Source organism: Colletotrichum abscissum, assembly GCF_030869225.1.
Source record: "Colletotrichum abscissum strain IMI 504890 chromosome Unknown Scaffold_88.1, whole genome shotgun sequence".
In the NCBI taxonomy this organism is placed as follows: Eukaryota; Fungi; Ascomycota; class Sordariomycetes; order Glomerellales; family Glomerellaceae; genus Colletotrichum; species Colletotrichum abscissum.
This window is the reverse complement of record NW_026850534.1, coordinates 45,015-67,021: the sequence shown is the minus strand read 5'-3', so window position 1 is coordinate 67,021 and position 22,007 is coordinate 45,015. Positions and strand designations below refer to the sequence as shown.

Genomic DNA, 22,007 nt, shown 5'->3' with positions numbered 1-22,007 from the left:
CTCTTTAACACCACTAATAACCTCTCATCCTGAATTCACACTGCAATCAGCTATGTCCTCAATAAACTGCCGCACCTGGCAGTAGTTGGTCAATCGTGGGCCATCTGCACGGAAACATCGGGAATTATAGCAGAGGAATGTGTTCATTCGATCCAGAATTAGCTTCGGCCTCGAAGCAGTCGCTTCATCGACGCAAATAGACTCTTGAAATCGCTACCAAGGCCCTCCTTATTCTCTCGTGCCCTCTCGAGTCCGCCTCTCTTGAATCCCCCAGGAACACAAAGCCACAATAGTAGAAGAAATATTAGAAGGGCCAGGATTATTGGCTGTAGCACCTGGACGCCTTTGCTCTGGGCGATGGCCCCGATGGCAAATGGGAAGATCGCTGCGCCGCCGCCACCAAAGGCAGCCGCAAATCCAATCACGCCCACATGGTAGTCGTTGGGGAGTAGTTTGGTTGCGGTAACGATCACGGCGGGGAAAAGAGGGCCGAGAAAGAAGCCGAGGAACGTAATGAAGATGACGGAGGCGACAAAATTGGGAACGAGCCAGTAGAGCAGTTCGAGAACGAGTGAGATGACAAGGTAGATGGCGATCGCGCGCTTCTCTCCTATGCGCCCCGTTATGAAGCCCAAAATGACTCGTCCTATCGTCAGTCCCAGCCTTATGGGGAGACAGGTTAGTATGGATTTCTTAAGTAAAACAAAGCTTGGAGAGGAAGGTAATTACCAGAACAGCACCACGGTGACGCCAGCCAAGAAGGGCTCAGCGTGCCTTACGCGAAGCATGAAGGTAACAACCCACCCGCCCAGGCTGACTTCTGCTCCGACATAGCCCAACAGAAACAAAGCCAGAAGCCAGGTCAGTGGTTGACGCACCACAGTCATAGTTGTCGTCCTCTTCTCCCCCGTCGAAGACTGGTGGGTTTCCCTGTGTATCTTGCCAGTGGCGCCCCAGAACGCCGTGATGGCGGCCACGAAGTTCACCGCGGTGACGCCAATCATGACATAGTAGAAGGAGTACCACGGCAGCTTGCCCTTAGTCACCATAGCGGAGGCGACCAGAGGGCCGATGGTCGCGCCCAGTCCATATGCACCGTGAAGAAGCCCAAGCAGCTCGTTGGCGTTTTGCATATTGCCGACCCATGCGTTCCAGGCGCTATCTTCGAGGCCGTTTCCGAAGCCTGCGAATAGCAAGACGACAGGGAGGACTGGGTAAGGCGGATGTGAGACAAGAGGGATGTAACCGATCATGCGGCTGATAGGGCCGAGTACTGCAACGCCTCGCTGACCGAGCTTGTGATGTATGAGGTTGTTGGATAGGGCTGCCACCAGGTAGCCAATGAATGGCGAGAGAAAGAGTAGGGCGACGATGGTATATGTGATGTTGTAGTACGTTTCTATCTGGGCTCAACGTCAGATTCATGCTATTGAGTGGGCACTGGAGGTTTGTGTGAACTCACATAAGGGATCAGAGCCTGTAGACAGACAGTTGTAAGTATTTGATATATTTGAGTACAGCAAATATTTGTAGGCTTACACCGACGGCGGCGTCATTCATGCCCATGATGATGAAGCTCCAACAGGTTACGAAGAAGCGGTAAGTATTGACGCGGGTCCCGTTCCAACGCTCTCTAGTCTCCTCATGAGTAGTAATTGGAGGTACATCTGTGCCCTCTTCCCCGTCTAGGACAGGCAATTGGGTAACTTTCTCGTCCATCGTGAGCCCTGGCTGGTTTGATGAGATGCCGCGACGTTGATGTACAGACAACCGACTGTCTTTGGGGGAATACTGAAAAATTTAGCTCCTGAGATATTATAATCATAAGTCAGACAGACTGTTGGACGGTCGTACGAGATGCGCGGAGCATCACGACTTTAAGATGATCGAAGTCGAGAATACAGTCCCAGCAGCCGGCAAAAGCTCGGAAATTCTGCTGTGCAAAAGGAATGGTTCACTTTCTTGAGAGGAGAGCCTCCACGACCTATTGGGAATAGGCCGCGAGGCCATCCAATGAAGTTCGTGGAAGTATAGAATAGACGACCTTCTCAAATGGAGGTGGTGGGCCTCTACTACGAACCGTGGAGCAACATGCAGCCGATGTTTAGCCAGAGCGGTACGAACTACCGGGTGGGATTGCGGGCGATCACGAATCGGTCATGAGCATGTGCGGAAATGTCTGAGGTCGGCGGCGGTGAGTGGCTTTGGAACGAACCCACTCTGGACGATAGCAGTGATGGCCGGAGAGGGCATCCGCTGTGGGGCCGGTCCGATGTGCGGGGCTGTCTTCCTCCGGTGAGCCGACTCTCGGGGGGCTTGTGAGGGCTGACTTTGAATTCGTTCGCCGAGGTATCCTTGTTGGGAAAAAGGGGGGGGGGGGGGGGGGGCGGGGGGGGGTTGTGTGGGTTGGGGGGGGGGGGGGGGTTGGGGGGGGTGGGGGGGGGTGGGGGGGTGTGGGGGGGGGGGGGTGGGGGGGGGGGGGGGGGGTGTGGGTGTGGGGGGGGGGGGGGGGGGGGGGGGGGGTTCAGTTCACTCAGAGCTAGGTACTATTGAGTTCGTCAGCGAAGATTCGCTGCATTCTGGCGTATCGGTGCGGTGTGCTGTGAATGCCTCGTGGAAAGCCTGCTGATTTCTTACCGATGTGAAGCTTCGGAGAGAGTGGCCGCGCATTACGATGGCCAATGGCAGGGCCGTTGCAAGGTCATACCACCTAAATTAGCAAACGTGGCGGGGCCATCTTCGGTGAGCTGTCCAATTCCACATACCTAGCCCTTTTTCCTTCCTGTTGTCGCCATTTCCCTCCTGCGACTGCATCACCTCCCACCCAGCACCCATCCGGCAGGTGGAACTCAACTTACCACAGCCGTTTGTTGGGACTGTGGAGTAGCAAGATTACACCGATGTAGTAAGTGGAGTGACGGCGGATGAGGCTCAACACGGCAGTTTGAGAAGAGTTCCGTAACTATGCATCTTGCACTACATTACACCAAGGTAGTATTCATACCACTTACGGCTCGCTCGCAGTAAGGTAGGAGGGTCAAGCTAACTACATGGTAAGGCTAAGGTACCTAAACAATCCCACGTCAGCAATGCTCCGCGTTTCCGAGTAACAAGTTGCTCTAGGTACGCTGGTAGCACATGCTCGGGCAGTTCCCATGTTTGCTTGAACTTGGGAATTTCCCACCGAATGTCATGTCCTTGTCCATCCCTACTCACCCATTATGCGTGACATCATCGCACCGGCCATCTCTCAAACATGCGTGCGAAAACCCTGCACTTGACATATACCGAAAAAGGTAAGGGAACGACATCGGACCGTGTTACCTTTATCCTGACGGTAATCTACAAGAGAAACGGGGTGTGTACCCCGCCCGTTTCTCATAGAAAGCAAACCAGAAAAGGTCGAGGATCTCCAATCTTTCATAGGCCCTGGAGTGCCATGTTGGTCAGCGACATACCTAGATAAGGTACTCCTATTCCCCGGCCGACGTCGAGTGTGACGGCGGTGCAGCAAACCATCTGCCGTGTTGCAACCGTACGCAGGCACGGTACTTCACTCAACGCTGTGACCTCGACCCTCTCTACCTTAATCCCGCGGCCTTCTTCTAAGTTCCGGGACTCTTTGACCTAGTCGTCAGACTGAGCTTACACAACCTGAAGATTGATTTGCCCGGAGCTAAGCTCAAACATTTTCCCTCGCTCACTCCGAAATCCTTTTTTCGGTATCGCCACGGAAGAAGCAAGCCCTTACATCTACGGCCTCTGCTGTGTTTGTACGACTTTGTACTCCACGTCGACTAGCGATTGCAGCAAACTTCTGACTACCAACCGCATAAAGATCCTCTGTCATCACTCCCTCAGTCTCTTGCAGACGGAGTCTACCTTACATCAGTACCGCCAGCATCGCGGAGACTCTCTACCGCCGACTTCATTAGATCTTCCCAGACTGTACAAGTCTTCTTGACGCCTCGATCAACTGGCTTCGAAAACTTCTGATTCCATCGCCAGCGCGCCAATTGTCCCTCCAAAAGTATAAAGTCTCGCACACCACTTGGCATAGTCATGTCTAGGTACTACGAGCACGAGATCAGGGAGGACCGCCCTCGTAGCCCAAGCCACCATCGCCGCGATGACCCCCCTCCCGTCACGAGGGAGTACTCCCCCGAGTACTACTCCGGCGGCGGCGCCGGTCCCATTCAGGTAGTCTATCCGGACCGAGGCCCCGTGCCGATCGCCAGCGGCCCTTATATCTCGGGTGCCATTCCCGTCGACGCTCCTCCTCCAGTCCATCCATACTACCCTCCCGAGTCACCACTCTCCCCCCGTGACTCAAATGCCCTACAGCTCCCGCCCCAATCCCACTATCGCCCACGCTCCCTCCCACCTCAAGCATACGCAATAGGCAGACCACGCTCGCGTTCGCGCCCGCGAAGCCCTATCGGCAAAGCTCGTCATGCGGTCGACCACGCCTTCACCCAGTCATCCTCGGGCATCGGCGTAGGCCTTCTAGGCGCCGTCGTCGGTGGCCTGGCAGCTCGCGAAGTCTCCGACGCCACCGTCCGATCGCGGACTCGGAAGGAAATGGAAAACGGCACATACCGCCCGCGCTCGCCACGCGAGGCGGAGAAGGCGCGGGTGATATCCACCGTCGTCGGAGCTCTCGTGGGTGGTCTCGGCGCCAACGCCATCGAGAGACGCTTCGAGGCTGCTCGTGAAAGGGATAGAGAGCAGCAGCTGGCTTGGGAAAGGAAATGGGGAAGGGGAAGAGATCACGAGGTGGATCATGGCAGAGGGCGTCTGCGCAACCGGCATCGAGACGAGTGGAATGATGGACACCCCGACTATGGATATGAAGATCGTCGTGGCGGAAGACTGCGAAGCGAAGAGCGCTATTCGTACAGGGATTGAGATTGCCGAGACAAGCTTCACCGCCGGCGTTACTGTAAATGAAACCCGTTTTACGACCTGACGACTAACGAGTTCTTTTCCTTGAGTTGATAACTTGTCGATGACCGGATACCCTCTGGCAGGCGGATCTTCCAACCTTTGATTGCTTTGCTGTGTACGGAGTAGGCTGGATATATCTGCCTTGATAGCGATCCTTCCCTTATCTCTTAGATATGTATCCGTAGGGTACGTCTTCCCACTTACCTATAGAGGGAAATAACCCTATACCTGCTCTCTTTTCTTCTCTGACTCAACCGATCCTATGTCCCAGGCCTCTTAGCAGAGAGGGTTTCTCGAGGAATCTATATCATGAAGCAATACCAGACATATCACATGTTATTACACCTTCCTTACGAATATCTTAGCAAAGTTATTGCTACAATCATGTGTTATAGTCTACAGAATCCGTGCCGCACATCCTCATTCTCATCAATTGCCACAGAAGCTGTGGCAAGTTCATAATGCAATTCCCATGTGACATCTCGCAGTGAGAGCAAAGCAACGGCTGGCTGAAGTATACCAAGCTCAAACGGCAGGCACTGAGCAAGGCACATGGCGGCAAGATCAACTCATTTGCATCCATCTCCCTTTCGGTCCATATCGCGCAACCATTGCCCATCAACCGCACCTTTGACCTTTCGTAAACGTTGTCATGCCCATTTTAGTTGTCGTAATCCATGCAGCATCGAAAAGAGCCAGACCGTGACGGCTCAGTTGTTGTACCGAAGGGTCTCCTTACCAACATCGTAACCGTCGGGGATCAGGTGAAGCCCACCGTAGGGATCCGTGCCTTCGATCAGCTCTCTGGATGGTATCCACGGACGATCACCCTGGCCATGCGGCAGTGTTTGTGCAGTGTTGTCGCGATCTAGCTTTGCTCGATAAGCCTGCTCCCTCTCCACAATGACCTTGAAGAACTGGGCTATCTCGGCAATGGCTATCTGCTGCGCCTCTGAGCATCCAATCGTGTTACAGAGAGATTGTGAGTCAACAAGCTGCTTAGCGATGACGGAATCAGGCTGGCAGTAAGTACGAATGCGCAAAGATCGTGCGTTGATTTTCATCGCGTGAAGCAGACCTGCGATCTCCATCGGGTTGCCTTGACGGCGACCAAAGAACTGGAACTCGTCAATGTGTAGATGGACGAGATCGAGTTGTGTTTCAAGATCGTAGCGAAATCCCACAACTCTTGGGCGGCCCTTCTGCGTCCATCCATCGGCAATTTTCTTGAGTTTGTCAGGGTTCAGACGACCATGATTCAGCTCATTAGTGATGTAGGCATGCAGTGCGTTGCTGATATGGAACTCGAGCTCGCAGCAAAGAAGGCTCTGCTCACGGGGGTCAAGAGAGATCGTGACTCTCTGGACTTTCGCCTCTCTCTCCATGTCCCTGGGCTTCCGAGTGGTCTTGCTCTCAGTCTGTCAGTTGGTTAGCTAGATAACTCAAGATACGGACGCTGAAGTGCAGGGACGTTTACCATTTCCTTGGCAATTTTCTTGAGGTAGTCAAGAAGTCCAGGCTTCTTTGGGGATCCGTCCTTTCTCCTGCGGTCGGGAGTGTTGTCAGGTCGCTCAAGCCATCCTTGCTCGCCAATCAGGGTCTTGCCTGCAATTCTCTGTACGGGAAGTTCCTTATAGGCAAAATAGGGCTGTAGAGGAGAGTATATGTCACTTGCGTCCATGACTGGCTGTTTGAGAGCTTCCAGTCTACCCTTGGGCGGGCCACGGCCTTGAACACTCCCTCCGCGACCGCTCGTATCGGGAACGAGCGCCGGAGCCTTTGAATCTTTCCAGCCGCTGTACGACTCCAACACATGCTTAATGTGTCGCGGGATGTCGTCTCTGTGAATCCGGAGAGGGCTCGGATGCCCTTCACTCTGAGAGTAGATAGAGGATGACTCTGCTTGGACAGTTCCGGCAGAAGAAGGGCTATCAGGGGTCATGGGCGGACGAACAGAGGGCATGCCGCCAGAATTCTCCACGATGGACCCATACTGACGACTGTCTTGAACGTTGACAGGTTTGGGTGTATGTTGCTGGCGACGTTCGGCCAGGCTCGATGCCAGAGAGCCTTTGGCCTTGTGGCCTTTGGGAGGTGAGCTTGGCATCAACTCTGAAAAGGTAGTCGAGTCGCTTTCGTGGCCATCCTCGAGAGGCTTGCGACAGAATTTGGCTTTGTTGGTAGACTTCTGATGGTGAGGGTTTCCATGACCCCGAGGCAAAGATTGGGGTTCGGTGAAAGCTTCAGCGAAGTCCATGTGTCGCTCGGGCGACCTAGGGCGACTGAAGTTGTCCACTCGGCTACGGCGAGATGGCGACTCGCTTGTGCTATTGAACCTTGTTACTTGTCAGTTGCGGTATCAAATCTGGATACCCGGGAGAGAATACTCACACGTCGGTCAATCTGTCCATCTGGTTTTCAGTCAAATTCAGATTGATTTGCACTGACTTGTTCGGCTTGTGCTTCTGAGGCGACGGTGATCGATGCTTCTTGGGCGAAACTGGAATGAAGCTACCCTTGATTGCGGAGGGTACCGCCACTCGACCTTTGCCTCCCGGTATCTCCGAGTCCTGGGTCATGATGGGAAGATCAGTTGATGTCGTTGACGTTGTTTCTCGAGTATGGCGCCGATCGGAGAACCGAGAGCCAACTGAGCGGGATTTTCGTTGACGTTTGGTTTCGATGAGGTTCCCGACCCTTGAGCGGAATGAGTCCTCCCGGAAGTCAGGTCCCGTACGTCGATCGATCGGCAGTAGCAGAGAGCGAGATCTTCGAAGGACAAGTCGAGGAAATGGCCCGACAAGTTCAGGGTCTTCGAATTGGCTCGTCCGAAGTTCCCTAATCCAAGCCTCGATCCGACTGCGATAAGATGAAGGGTCTGAGATGAAGAAAGTCAGTTTTCAGCGCATCGCTGGGTATCAAAAAGGAGGAGAGATGGGTGTTGGGAGAGGAGGAAGTGGTTTCACGTGGCAACCTGCCGGAATATGAAGCAAGCGTGTTTGTTTACATACCTCTTTGTGGAAAAATGGCTTCCAGGTCAACTGAATGTGCTGCCAGATCCAAGGCGGGGCGCTGGTCTATTCGATTGGAATACACAACTTAGCTACAATCTGCCCCAGCGGGGTGAAGAGGGATGACGATGACCAACGACGAAAAAGCAAGGACAACCAGGGACGTAGGATTAGCAGCACAATGCTGCTCACTTCAACGGGTCACCTACCTTCAAGAATCAGGGAGGAGTGCCGCCCATCTGAGTCTTGCGATAACGAGACATCATCATTTCTTGGCCCCGACTTATGCTCCATCGAGGATAATGACTGGTTCCTCGCATCGCCAGCTACTTTTCATTAGTTATGTCTTCTCACGCATCTTGCATAACACCTACGTAGAAAGAATTGCTCCAGTGGCTGTGTACCGAGACGCGCCAATGGTGCAAGGACAGCGGACTCTTCTAGGCTTGAAGATGGTCGCGTCTTGCCTTGCCCAACCCATATATCTTCCGCTTGATAGTCGCTGCAGGATGCCCGAGATCCCGGGACGACGCCAATATCTACTTGCGAGCCATTATTTGAGCCTGAGGGAGAACCGTCATGCTCAATATAGGCGTAGAAAGCCGAAAGCGACGGTTGGTGCCGCGCTTGAGCGACGGATATTAGTTCCAAAGATCTCAACTCAGCTTATGAACATCAGAAAACACCTACTAGATCTCATGGCATCCTGCCCTTCAGATGAACTTGGCCTTGACGACGTCCTGGAGCAAGAAAGCTTCTCCGATCGATCGCCCGAGTCCATCCCGCTGGAGCGAGACCCCCGTCCGACGTCACGAAGGACGGGTTGTTGCTTTGTGATGGTCAGCTCTCGAGCTTTCCCAAGCATATCTTCCGTGGCAATTTTCCGGCCTCCGTCATGATCGGGAGGGTTACAGATCTTGGATAGAACCGCAAGTTTGGTTGGAACAGTTGGGCCGCGAAGTTGGTCAACTGATGGAGCAAGCCGTAGTTTGTGGGTCTCGATCTCGACGATGGTGACAGGGTGTATCCTTGGTTTGTCTGCTACCAGCCATCGATCATCAGGAACACCACACTCTCCGCCGGCGTGGGAATCCTGCCATTTTCCAAAGTGACGCGCAGGAGACCAAATGGTCTGTGAGTTCGAACGAAAATTTGTTGGCGCTTGCAATCCGTCGCTCTTAGCGGCGACCCCGCATGCTGTGCGCACCACACTCTTGCAACGGGCGCGATCTCGGTCTGACGGGCTCGTGCCGACATCGTCGTCTGCGATACCATCCAGGCCGAACCAATTACTGCTACAGAGAGGATGGTATTTGCAGTCGCGCTTCATGGAGTCGCCATAACCTATGCTCGGTGACCTTTCGACGCCGATGCTCCGCGCATGGGGACTCTGTCTTCGAATATCGGGCTCTGGAGTAATGGTATCAAGCCCGAACCAGTCGTGGCCGCGTTGTGACTTTGGTGTTCTGATTTGCCTAGGGGAACTAACATCGCTTTGCCTACGAGGAACGGCGTTTGTCTCGTGAGATAGGAGTCGGATTGCGCGGGATGGTGCAGCAGCATGGTCGACAAAGACCTGCCGATGGTCTAGTCCACCATCAAAGCCAAGTTGAGGCGTGAATGGGCCACGAAACTCCTATTGAGGGTCCATCACTCCCTGCACGGCAGCATCTGCCAGCAATTTCCTGGCCTTGATATCCGCTGTGGGCATCATCTCGTGAGACATCGACAACGGCAGAGGCTGATTGTCGGCTATCAAAGAGAATTTCCTAGCGAAAATGGCATGCGGCGCCACGCAGCCTTCGGGCAGCGGCACAGGCTTTGGATCAGGAGATTCCCGAAAGGAGAGAACAGTCTCTAGTCCAAACATGTTGGTGAACCAACTCAGGCGTTTGCTCCTAGGCGCCGGTCCTCCGCCATCTAAAGACATCAAAGTATCTCTTCTCTTTCTAAGCGCACGAAGGAGAGACAGAGACCTTCTGAGGTCTGATCTGTCCACGGGGATATCATCGTCATCTGGACTGACGTTCAAGTCTCTCGTCCCCGTCCCTTGGTGAATTGAAGTAGCCGGGATTACTTCTTCTTCTTTGATAAACCTGCCAGCCCTCTCGGTGCCAAGCTGCCATTGCATTTCATGCAGCTCCTTGGGGTTGGGACTGCGAAAAGCACAGGTGCCACCTTCACGGGTGGAAACGTACATGGTATGGTCAATCATCCAAGCTTTGCGACTGCGTATGCAGCTGGGCTCGTTCGAGCTCACCCTGGCCGATGGGTAATAGTCTGAAAGTCTGGTAGGATATCGATGCGGATGCTGCTGGCGCCACCGCACGAGACTAACTGTGGGCCGTATGGAGGAGGTGATTGTACTCATATGAGGTATATGGGGCAACTCAAGGTTGGACTGCCGTGGTGACGTTAGTGAATATGGATGGCAGTGTATTTGTGCTGCCAGCTTACATGTCGATTGAGATGATCATGCTTCCAGCGTTGGAACTCGGCACCTGAATCATCAGAATATTGGCAGTCAATTTCGATCAACTCGTATAGCACACCACCAGCTAGATCCAAATTTTCGTCTCCGAGATGCTCGCGCAGAACCAGAAACACCTGTCATGGAAGGCGTGAGCTAGGTATCAGTATTGAAAGAGTAAAGCGAAGAGTTTCCGACTCACAAGTTGAACACCGTCCCGGTATTGATAGTTCCGGGGTATGTGTGCACAGTATCTTACGAGGACGTTGCGACACTCTACACATACCTTAGTAGATATCCAGTAGACTGTGTTAACCAAAGTCAACCTACTCCCTTCATCATACCCGTTCCGCGACAGAGTGTCCTGGGCAAACTCGTTTCCCATCTTGGCAAGCCTTCGCCGCCATTCCTGATCATCGGCCTGTGCAGCTGTCTGAATAGACTCAACCCAGGCTTGAAGGCTTAACCGGTTCCGCATTGTTCTAGGGCTCTCTGAGATAGCCAGAGTGATTGGCAGTGGTTTGACGATTTAGACACGGCGATGTGCGTCTCGTGGCGGGGTATTCGTCAAAGCGGGATGTGGCTTTGTCTACTACTTGCTCTATGCCATGGCGGCAAATAGCTGCGCGTAGGAAGACGTTCTCGTTGTCGTCGTCGTAGCAATCGGCCGTATTATTGGCGCTGCACTAACGTAGATTCTCGGGTCCTTGGCAATCCTTGGGAAAGAAAACAAAAGGGGGCAAGCTATAGAGAAACGAGATGTAAGATCCTCTGTTGCCTTCGCATGTGGGCGAAGACGTGGAAATCAAGTTAACGCAGAGATACAAGAGAAGGCAAGTGTGGTTGCCATCACTAGGCAAGTACGTAAGGTAAGGTAAGGTACCCAGGCAGTCGAGGAAAGTACACATCTTCTCCAAAGTTGGAAGGCGCAAGTATCCCGCCCTCCATCTCCAAGTTGTCGGCAATACACTAAGATAGAAGGTTCATCCAGGTAGGAAATCATCTGATCCGACCTGGTTATAATGTTCCATGATATCGGGTACTCTGTACATCTTCATTATTGAGCAAGCTTTTGTCCTCAGTATGGCAGGCCACTCGACCAGCTATGCGACTCTTAAGCCTGACCCCTCAGATTGTACCTTATGCGGTGCTCTCTTAGTATGCCTGTTGCTGGCTAAACCAAACATTGCTCTCTTTGAGCCACAGTGCCTTCACTTGAAGCAAGTGAGAGAATCTTTCTCGGCCAAACCATCGATCAGTCTGAGGTATGAGATCCAGCGGGCATGATGATGCTGATCGTTTGGGAGGGGGTTTACATGTCTTGAGGTCGCTAGATGTAGATACGTGATGTCGATCCTATTTAAGAAATCCTTGTAGGTTGCCTATCCGATATTGACTTTTCAAGGCTTCCATGAGGCAACCTCGAATTGGATACCGATATGACACCTGGGACGTTGAGCATGGAGACGGCATATCGCGAAGTTGGGATTTGCAAGATAGTCTCGCACAGGCAGTACCTCATTCGTCCGAGTCTCAATGCCGACATGAAATACTGCTATAGGGGCAATACGTTGTCTGAGCCTCTAGGCTCGGGAGGGCATGCTGATTGCAGAGCAGGCGTCTAGGCCTAGCCTCGTACTAGGTTGATCCCGTCTCGGAACAGATGGCCAGCGCGTGGAGCATGGAGAACCACCATCCATGGTGCGATGCAGGATCTGCAATGCTCTCGTGTCCACGCATGTTTTCATGACTTGGGGTTCCGTTTGGTGAGTCGACATATGCGTGATGGTAGGAGGCGATGCGGAAGGACTCATTCTGGAGACTTGATGGTGCCTACTTAGGCAGGGGCTTTTTCGGACAGCTTCCGTCCAAAATTTTGTACCCTACGTGACTGTGGGGCTCCAACATGAATATTCTTGCCATTTCAAGCTTAAGCTCGTGACGAGAAAGTAAGGTAAGATAATGTAACTCGTTGTAAATTCGATGCGCATCGCATGCGCTCTCTTGACTGAGGAGCTTGGTAGTCCGTAAGGTACAGAGCTGTGCACTTACCTCAATACCAACCCAACTCACCATCGTGACGCCTTCCAACCGGATGCATCAGCCGCAGTCACGTGTTTTCGCACAACGCCTTGCATTACATACCACGATAAAACGATGTCACTTGATTTGTAGAGTGCGGTGGAGTTCAGCGGACACGCGGAGCTAGGTACCTACCTAAGGAAGGTTGAAGCAACTCCAAAGGTACCCTGTCGTTCATTCCTTCTTCGTTCCACAGCCTACTTCATCGCAATTGACATTTCGGTTCGGTCGGTGCCAGCGGCAAGTGCCCTCGGGGTGCAGCTGCACCGTCTTTTCCCCGCACTTTGCCTTCTCCAACTTCCGAGGACCCCAAGTCTCAAGATAGCCAACCTTGGAGGGAGCCAGACTATGATTGGGTTTGGTCGGGCAGGTGGGGTCGCGAGCTAAGCTTAGCTGTCCCGAAACATGTACCGACCACCTTCCAGATGCCGTCTCCAACTGCCTTTTTGGCCCTTAATCGTGGGAGTTGCTGAGGAAAAGGTACAACGACCAAAGGAGCCAATCTGGAGCGACCCACAGCCAACTTGCCGACTTGACTACCCGAGTCCCTTTTGTCAAGTCTGAACTCCCCTAAGCAGGGGTGCCCAACCGGCCAAATCAGTAAGTGGAAGCTTCACTCAGCGGCGACAGCGCCTCACTCAGCAAAGCCTCCCGGTTCCCCTCGGAAGTGTCTCCATGACGTGCCTGCCACGCCTACGGGTCAAGCATGCAGGCCTGTACGGATAGCATGGCCGTCCTATTCCCATAACCCATGATTGGCTAGACTCGAGGCCCTTTGGATAGGCAGCTTGAGGCGCACATGGCCACATCCGTGACTCTGGGTGCTAAAAGCCACCCAGGTGGCCCCTCAGTGTGGGGATTTGGAGTTCCCGGCCTACGTTGCCGTCCCCAGTCTGCTTCCCGATGTCGATGCCGGCCTCTTGGTCCCCTTCGGATCGGTCTCACTGTTCAGTGGTCCACGGATAACTCCCCGCCGTCTATTCCATCCATGCCCCGATTGACATCTCTCCGCCAGTCGGTCTTCCACTTTATATAAAGCCAACGCGCCGCCTTCTCCCCTTACCCCAAAGACTCTTTTCTAGTCGACACCATCCTTCTCTGACTTCTAGACGCAACGTTTCCCCTCTATTGACCGAACTTCGGAAGCCCCGCAAGCTGTTCACACGCTCTCATAGACTTGCTTTGACCAATTCGATTCGACCAAAGCTTACACTTCCTATCTGTACGATGGAGACGCAACCTGATCGCCAGTCAGGCACCTACTATGATATTGGTGAGTCCCTGCTGCGTGGATTCGCGTTGAGCTATACGCTAACATATCTTCCCAAAGTCATTGTAGGTGCTGGGCCTGTGGGCCTGATGCTGTCAACCATTCTAGCCAGATGGGGATACAGAATCAAGCACATTGACAACCGAGCCGAACCCACACCAACTGGAAGAGCTGACGGCATTCAACCACGTTCTCTCGACCTTCTTCGTAACATGGGCCTCAAGTCGGCCATCATGGCCCAAAAGCCCGCTAGAGTCTACGAGGTCGCTTTTTGGGACCCGCCCAAGTCAGGCAACGGAATCGCCAGAACGGGAACTTGGGCGAGTTGCCCGGAGTTTATCGATGCCAGATACCCCTTCACGACTCTTTTGCACCAAGGCCATATCGAGCGCGTTTTCCTGGGCGACCTGGAGAAGAACGGCGTGCAGGTTCAGAGGCCCTGGACCATTACGGGATTCTCATCCAACGAGGCCGAAAACCCTGAGTATCCTGTCGAGGTTAAACTTGAGCATGTCGATGGGACCGCCCAGGAAACGTTGCGTGCCAAATATCTCTTTGGCGGCGAGGGTGCTCGTTCCTTCATCAGGAATCAATTACAGATTGGCATTAAGCACAAGGATCCAATTTCTTACGTATGGGGTGTCATGGATGGCGTTGTTAAGACCGACTTTCCCGATATCAAGGTAAGCAGATGTGCCGAGGTTGATTCTATTGGTTACCATATTGATTTTGGAATAGATGAAATGCACAATACACAGTAAGCACGGTTCCATCATGGTCATTCCCCGAGAGGACAACATGGTCCGTCTATACATTCAAATTGCATCCTCGACGGACGCAGACTTCGACCCACGCAAGACGGCAACCGAGCAAGAAGTGCAGGAGTCGGCTCAGCGGATTCTTCAGCCGTATTCCATCGAATGGGAGAGAACGGAGTGGTATTCAGTGTACCCTATCGGGCAAGGAATTTCGGACCGCTACACTCTGGATCAGCGGGTGTTCCTTGGAGGCGATGCTTGCCACACCCACAGCGTATGTGATACACACAATATTGGAAACAAGCTTCTTTACTGACTAGAGCATCAGCCCAAAGCCGGCCAGGGCATGAACACTGCGTTCCTTGACGCCCAAAACCTGGCCTGGAAGATACATGCTGTCGAGGCTGGGTTCGCACAGCGCGATATTCTCAAGACTTATGAGACTGAGAGAAGGGACGTGGCGGAGACGCTGCTCGACTTCGACAACAGGTACGCCAAGTTGTTCTCTCAACGACCCGATGCCGCGAGCGAAGCTCAGGCGGCTACCGAGAATGCCGGCAAGGAGCAGTCCGAGAACGCTTTCATCAAGACTTTCAAGGAGTCTTGCGAGTTCACGAGCGGTTATGGTGTAGCCTACAAGCCAAATGTGTTGAACTGGTCCGAATCGCACCGGGCCAAATCATCCTTGATCCACCCCGAGGGTACGAAGCTCCGCACTGGCCGTCTGTTCATGAACGCCGATGTTACGAGGGTTGTCGATGCCAATGTTGTCCACCTGGAGCAAGAAATACCGCTCAACGGTTCCTTCCGCATCTTCGTCTTTGCTGGAAAGCCTTCAATCACTCGCAAGGCCCTTGGAGATTTCGCTAGTCATCTCAACAACAAGCGTTCATTCTACGCCGCCTATGTGAGAGAAGACGTGGACAGTGTGTCACATCACGAGCAGCACAACCCCCACAGCAAGTTCTTCTCATTCTGTACCATCTTTTCAGCAAAGAGAAGCAGCATCGAGATTTCGCGCGATGTCCCAGAGGTACTGGGGCGGTACCGCGATCACGTATACGCCGATGACAGGTGGGACCGCCACGTACCGAACGCCAAGGCTGCTGCGCACGCCAAGTTGGGACTTGATGAGGAAAAGGGTGGCGTTGTTGTTGTGCGTCCTGATGGTTACGTTGGTATGGTTGCGAAACTAGTGGAAGGCAGCGGCACTGTCGATGCATTGAACGAGTACTTTGGCACATTCTGCACCAAGAAGCTCGGGGAGACGCTAGCCCAGCTGTAATGTACCTGAGTAAGGTAGAGCAAGAGTGTGCGACGGTGACTCAGGAGAGATTTTCCGAGAAGTTGGTGTACAAGTACTGAGTTGGGTTACTACTTCTGGCGTACTGGAGCGAAACATGAGAATTTATGCAAGAGAGGGGAGGTTATTCCCGATTTCACCTTTCAGGATGAATAGACATCATAGCACCGCCTGCAAATTTATTTGATCAACCAGGGAAAAATGCATGCCACCTCTCCATCGATTATAGAGTGCAAACCACCTGCGCGGAATCAACCACTTCACGAAGGTCAAGATTCAGCGGATGCCGTTGGATATAAGTAGAAGCGGCTTGAGACGGAAAAGAAGGGGACTGAGACGCTTGAGGAACCTAGGGACCTTATCTACGAAAGCTGCCTGAAGGCAAGCCGCAGCCCATTTGCGATGAGAATACCTTGAAGTACCTTGGTAACCTTGTTGATCAACAAAATATCGTGTCAATTTTTGAAGCTGTTTCGCTCCTTCCGCTCCTTGAAGCGCCGGGTGTGCACCTCTTGAGCTAGTGGGGCGGGCTATAGAGCTGCCAGAAGAATGAAGCTACCTTAATTGCTTAGGTAGGTCGCAAGGAAGGTACCCTAGGTACATGATCTACGTATATGTCACGAGATATGGATGTGGTTAATGCTGCCCACATTGAGTGGGCCCGCTTTTTGTGACAGTTATGAGCCCAGCTCCTATCCGCTATTGCCACAATGGTTAAGTGCCGCATTATCTACAGGTCGTGCACCCAAAAAGCGAAAGACGGCCGTTCGAGTCTCCGTATGGGCAGGTTTTTCTAATTAGTCTGGGCTGAGGCGCAGCATAGATACTAGGTTTTTCTGACTGGTCTGCCACCTGCGGGGTTGAGGCGCAGTGCAGACGCCCATTGCACGGATGATGGCTCTAGGCGTCTGGGGGGTGTGTCACGAGATATGGATGTGGTTAATGCTGCCCACATTGAGTGGGCCCGCTTTTTGTGACAGTATAGTACCTACCTTAGGTAAACACCACCTGCATCGCAACTTCCATTCTCAAATCCAATCTCCACCGTGTCTGCCGTCTGCACCTTCCGTCCTCTAACGTGCAACTCTTTGAGGCGCGCATGCCTTTTCGACCTCTTGTTGCTACCTACATTGAGCATCTTTCTCAAGGAACAGCGGTGCACCTTCTTCTTCTTCCACAACAACAAAAGCGCGTCGCCTTTTGAGCCCCCCCCCAACTCCTCCCAGATCCCCCACCTGCAACCGATTTCAACCTTCCATCACGACCGATTTCTAGCATCGCGACACAACCCGCCTGCCGATCCAGCCAAGCGCCTTCGCACCAATTCTTGATCGCGCAGCTTCAGAAGCACAGTAAACACCCCGGAATTCAATTTTTTCGCTTTGTCGCACCTTTCATATTCGCCTGCTTCCTTTCGCGCCGGGTCAAAGTTGACCTTCACGATGCTTTCTACTTCATCTTCAAGCCTCGCACCTTCTAAGCTAACCAACATGGCTTCAGACCGACAGCAGATACCGAGTCGCCGAGGATTCCTCCCGAACCCTCAAAAAGTAGCCGACTTTTTCGATCCTCTCAGACATCGTCGAGAAAACCCCCCCGAGATCGAGAAGCCTAGAACTTACAGACCCAGTCCTATCCAAACGGCCCTCGTCAATTCCCTCGCCAACCCAGGCCTCAATCACCACGGTCCCCTCTTCGGTACTAATGCTACTCAGCAACTGACCGCCTATCCTCAAGCTACCAACAACCCTCACACCTTCCACACCCAAGTTCCATTTGCGCATTCGCCGATTGCTCAAACTGAGCACCAGAAGGCCCAGAAAGCGCAGCATCTGACAGACGCCACGCTTAAGAAGGCCGGGGAGTCTTCTGGCTCAGTCAACACTGTTCACTCGTCTCACAGAGATCGAGAGCCCTTGCGTGGGATTTTGAAGAAAGGACCTGCCCTTTTCACGCGATCGTCGGGACCCACCAGCTCTTCTCTCTTCACACCGGCTGCAGCGAAGGTCAAGAGGTTGCGATTCCGTGCTCAAGCGCGCAGCGCAGGACTGGGCCCCTCAAAGAACCGGAAGTACAATAGGTTCCCTGCGGAGGATCCCTTCATTCGTCAGCCCCCTATCAAAGCGACACCCTTCCCAAAATCTCAACAGTCCGCATATCTCAGACCGGCAACTACTCTATGGAGACCTGCGCCGAAGGCTTTTGATTTCAGCGCGACTCTTCGGCACCAACCTACTCTACACAAGCCATCCCCAGCTTCTCACGTCGCTGCCTATCGAGCACGCCGCCGTAGATTGAAGGACCTCGTTATCCAGCGAGAGGGAAGAATCGATCTTTTTGGCCCGAAAGGTCCGATTCTCAAGCCAGCCCAAAGAATACAGGGCTTTCATACTACTATCGGAAGCGTCTCCACGAGAAAGTGCTCCCAACCATCTTCGAGCTTTCATCTCTGCAACTCTAACTCAGAAGCCGAGTCGGAGTCTGAGGATACTGAGTCCAGCTTGGAACCCGCTTCGGAATCCAGCTCGCCATCTGTGGTACCCCCGGGTGCTTGGTTCTTCAGCCCAGGCCAACGAACAACAATCATCACTCCCAACGAATCGACGCTCATAGAAGTGAACGACGGTTCAGCAACTCGAAGAATTTTTGTACGGGGGTCGTGCCAGAAGACGATCACAGTTCAATCTATCGAACAGGAATCACGAGCTCTGAACCAAGGCTCACCCAACACGACCCCGACACGAAAGCGACCAGCTGAGGACTCGGAGTTCGACCTCATTCTGGCGAATGCGACGGATGGGAAGGAGCCTCTGCAGGAGCCGCTCGCGAACGCTCGAGGCGCTGCCGTTCTGGACTCAAACGAAGAAGACGTACGTTGTCTGGTAATCTTACATCAGGGCAGGTGCTAATCGTGTGTGATAGAGACCTCGAGCTTATACGAATTGGCTCACCAATATCATGACATCAGTCCGTGGCACGGTCACAAAAGTCTCCAACAGCATTGTTGGCTACGGTTAGCTTGCTTCAAGAAGATAATCACGAGCCCATCTAATTCAGTCACAGTGTACCCCCGCAATAATCACCTCATCGCTGTAGAGCGGCTCTCCCGTGGTCAGCAGAATGGCAACACTGGCACGAAGCGCATCAGGTTGGAGGTTGTCGATGATTTTGCCGATGAGAGCTTCACTCCAAATGCGGAACCATCCAAAATCAACCTCGTTTGGGTAGATGAATCGACGCGAATCGCTTACTGGCATCACATAGCCCCTCTTGTCCGCACCTTGAGGAGTATCTGCCATCGAATCGAAAAGAGGCGATCGCAATCCAGGGAAGGGTCCCCTATCACTCGACTTGACGACCAAATCCAGGAGCAGCAGATCTACGTCCTAGGTCCATACCTTGATACTTTCCGACAGACTGCTTGGATAGTTGAGAGTGTCTACTCTCATACGTTCCTGGCAGGTTTGAAGACGAACTTCAAGGTCCCCCAGTCGGTCATGGACTACACTTTCAGCCCTGAAGAAAACTTTGCCATTACCGTGGCTCAGCGCTTATTCGAGCATTTCCCTGAAGAATGCAATCCTGTGCTGGTTGAGGCTGGCGTCTCACGCCGCATTATCAAAGGACTCAGCGCTGACTTAGCCGCTCTGGCTAGTCGAAAGCCAATGCCTGGACTCGTTCAACGGGCTGGTATAGTTGGCAAGGTCATGAAATTTTTTCGAGGGCGTGAGAGCTTCGGTATCGAGGTATCCGAGGACCCGATCTCGAGGATCGACATCGCAATGCCCGGTAGCTTTCCAGATTTCCAAACCAACAACGAAGTTTTGGTTGAGGCGGAACCTTCCGTCAAGGCCCCAGATGAACGACAGATCCTGCCCGCCCAGGAAATCATAAAACCAGGAAGTTACTACCCTCCTGCAAGAACTACGGAAGCGTACACGTTTGTCAAAGACCAATTGGCCGACATCGCATCCCAACGCAGAGCTACGTACAAGAATGCACCCCCAGGCATTATATCAGACGACTTGGCCTGCAACCCAAGCCCCATCTCTGTCCTCAAAAGAGACAACCATTCACCTGCTTCACTGAAGCGACTCCAGAAGTCGAGAGGCCTCAAAAGGGTGCATTTCTCACCATCCGCGAAGCAATCTACCCCTTCACCGGCGAAATCAAGGGGCTTCCTCAGCCGAATTTTCGGCTCTCCTACCGTTTCCGGATCACCACTGGGACGACACGTTGTTGATGCCAGCCATCTGAGCGATTCTCAAGTTGACGGCTCGTCAGACGACCCTTACACTGCGATGCCGAATCGATACTCAGACGCCACTCCAAAATCTGACGATGTATCAGAAGAGAGCGATAGCGAGAAAATCGCGGCTCGCTGTCACCCCCAATTGCTGGAGCATCTCAACAAATCCTTGAATGGCCTTGAAGCTAAGGGATTCTTCGCCAAGGATGAACCGCAAGACTTGCCGTCCAGCCCATCCAGCCTACTTACACCTCCGACCCTGGCAGGTCTAACCATCTCGGATGACAAAGAAGAGGAGCTTGAAGATCTGTCTCTCGCCCTGCAGCTATTGCTTGATGTCGACGAGGCACGCCGAAGAGAAGAAGAGGAGAAGAAAGCTAGACAGGCAAGAGAGGAGAGATTGTTGAAGACGGGTGGACTCCGCGCTCCTCAGAGACCTTTAGTCACCTCATTACCGGCTGAATGGGTTGAGAAGGTGCAAGCCACGATGCAAGCCAATCCCTCGCTGACACTCGCGACGACGGCTGAAAGCGTTCCCCTCAAGAAGCACGACTTCGCCATGGTAGTTCCACCAACTGTGTGGCTCAACGACGAGATTGTCAATGGCGCATTGCAATGGCTGGATCGATACGTCAATGTGGCTGCAGGCGCCGTAGACGTGAAGGCACCGAACAGAGTGTGCGTCGCCATGGGATCATTTTTCTACAAAAGACTGGAGGAGAATGGTGTTCAAAACACCGAACGAGCACTTCGCCGTTACGGAATCAACAAGAACAACTTTCTCAATCTGGAGACGATTCTCATGCCGATCTGTAAGAACAACCATTGGACATTGCTCGTCATCCGGCCCAAGAAGCGAACCGTATCGCATATGGATTCCTTCAACCCTGCGGGCTCATCCACGCATACTACTAGAGCCTTGAACTGGGTCCAGGCCTTCCTGGGCGGCGACTATAAGGCTAGCGAATGGAAAGTAGTCATTCATGAGGCTCCTATTCAGACCAATGGGTACGACTGTGGTGTCTTTACTATCACCAACGGAATGTGTCTTGCGCTTGGCCTCAATGCTATCGACGCCTACTCGGGCGAGGATTTACCAGAACAACGCCTGAGAATCGCTGGTATGCTTCTCAATAAAGGCTTCAGCGGCGAATTCGACCTCGCCGATCTATAAAACACCAATACACACCTTCCAAGCTTGCAGTACGTTTGGTGGACCCGAGGGCCCCAACGGACTTTAGGACCATCAAAGAATCATACTGTTGAGCAAAGCCGAAGCAGGATGATGGAAGGATGAGCATTGGCCTTTGGCTGGACACTCAAGCTAGGCTACTTTTCTATTGACATTACTATTTTTATTCGTGAGAGGGATGTGTGGTTTTTGGGTGGCTAGGCGTTGTCTAAAGATATTGGGAGTTTCGGATGGATACCACAGAAAAGCCAGGTGGATAGGCTTGTTGGAATTCTTTGTACAAGTGTTTGTTTGAATGTATGTCGGAACACCACCGTTTGTGCCTGACATCTCGGAAAGATAGATGGAAAGAGCACCCGTTTCAAGTTTGCACGAGACCTGATCACGAGAAAAGAGCAAACTAATACTGCGCTGTCCAGTGAAACTATGAATCCCTTCGCAGGCGCCCTGCGACGAGTTCATCCGCATCAACGACATGTGTAAGCCTCCGTCCCCTTGACTTGGCCGAAGTGCCTAGCCGGCTGGACTTTGCTTCAACCAAAATTTCGATCATCACATGGGTGTTCAAGATCGGGTCCAGGCAACTATGCGTTGCCGAAGGCGATGGGATGGATATCGTGACAGCTCGTAAGATGCAGTCCCACTCCATGGGACCACACAAAACCACACGCTTACTGTGTACTTACCTGCCTGTCTGCCTGCCTGAATCATTTTTGTCTCGTCAA

At 52.8% G+C, this 22,007-nt stretch overlaps 7 protein-coding genes across 7 annotated transcripts; 4 read left to right on the top strand and 3 right to left on the bottom strand.

Annotated features, from left to right (window-relative positions):
- Window positions 1–158: 158 nt before the first annotated feature.
- CABS01_16264 (major facilitator superfamily transporter) lies at window positions 159–1,719 on the bottom strand (the record flags this gene model as incomplete). The annotated part of the gene is made up of 4 exons (XM_060549595.1): window positions 159–663; window positions 730–1,403; window positions 1,463–1,477; window positions 1,540–1,719. The coding sequence occupies 4 exons, from the start codon at window positions 1,717–1,719 to the stop codon at window positions 159–161; spliced, it is 1,374 nt and encodes a 457-aa protein (XP_060390038.1).
- Window positions 1,720–4,062: 2,343 nt separating this feature from the next.
- On the top strand, window positions 4,063–4,908 carry CABS01_16263 (uncharacterized protein; the record flags this gene model as incomplete). The annotated part of the gene is made up of 1 exon (XM_060549594.1): window positions 4,063–4,908. The coding sequence occupies one exon, from the start codon at window positions 4,063–4,065 to the stop codon at window positions 4,906–4,908; it is 846 nt and encodes a 281-aa protein (XP_060390037.1).
- A 749-nt stretch (window positions 4,909–5,657) lies between these two features.
- CABS01_16262 (uncharacterized protein) lies at window positions 5,658–10,906 on the bottom strand (the record flags this gene model as incomplete). The annotated part of the gene is made up of 10 exons (XM_060549593.1): window positions 5,658–6,365; window positions 6,425–7,283; window positions 7,339–7,825; window positions 8,168–8,284; window positions 8,333–8,584; window positions 8,649–9,534; window positions 9,613–10,359; window positions 10,416–10,565; window positions 10,631–10,704; window positions 10,759–10,906. 10 exons carry the CDS (start codon window positions 10,904–10,906, stop codon window positions 5,658–5,660), a joined length of 4,428 nt encoding a protein of 1,475 aa, XP_060390036.1.
- A 2,831-nt stretch (window positions 10,907–13,737) lies between these two features.
- On the top strand, window positions 13,738–15,823 carry CABS01_16261 (FAD binding domain-containing protein; the record flags this gene model as incomplete). Its single annotated transcript, XM_060549592.1, has 4 exons — window positions 13,738–13,783; window positions 13,841–14,463; window positions 14,519–14,812; window positions 14,867–15,823. 4 exons carry the CDS (start codon window positions 13,738–13,740, stop codon window positions 15,821–15,823), a joined length of 1,920 nt encoding a protein of 639 aa, XP_060390035.1.
- Window positions 15,824–16,732: 909 nt separating this feature from the next.
- CABS01_16260 (uncharacterized protein) lies at window positions 16,733–16,918 on the top strand (the record flags this gene model as incomplete). Its single annotated transcript, XM_060549591.1, has 1 exon — window positions 16,733–16,918. One exon carries the CDS (start codon window positions 16,733–16,735, stop codon window positions 16,916–16,918), a length of 186 nt encoding a protein of 61 aa, XP_060390034.1.
- Window positions 16,919–17,331: 413 nt separating this feature from the next.
- CABS01_16259 (Ulp1 protease family protein) lies at window positions 17,332–21,264 on the top strand (the record flags this gene model as incomplete). The annotated part of the gene is made up of 3 exons (XM_060549590.1): window positions 17,332–18,711; window positions 18,764–18,854; window positions 18,905–21,264. 3 exons carry the CDS (start codon window positions 17,332–17,334, stop codon window positions 21,262–21,264), a joined length of 3,831 nt encoding a protein of 1,276 aa, XP_060390033.1.
- A 150-nt stretch (window positions 21,265–21,414) lies between these two features.
- CABS01_16258 (uncharacterized protein) lies at window positions 21,415–21,612 on the bottom strand (the record flags this gene model as incomplete). Its single annotated transcript, XM_060549589.1, has 1 exon — window positions 21,415–21,612. The coding sequence occupies one exon, from the start codon at window positions 21,610–21,612 to the stop codon at window positions 21,415–21,417; it is 198 nt and encodes a 65-aa protein (XP_060390032.1).
- Window positions 21,613–22,007: the final 395 nt, after the last annotated feature.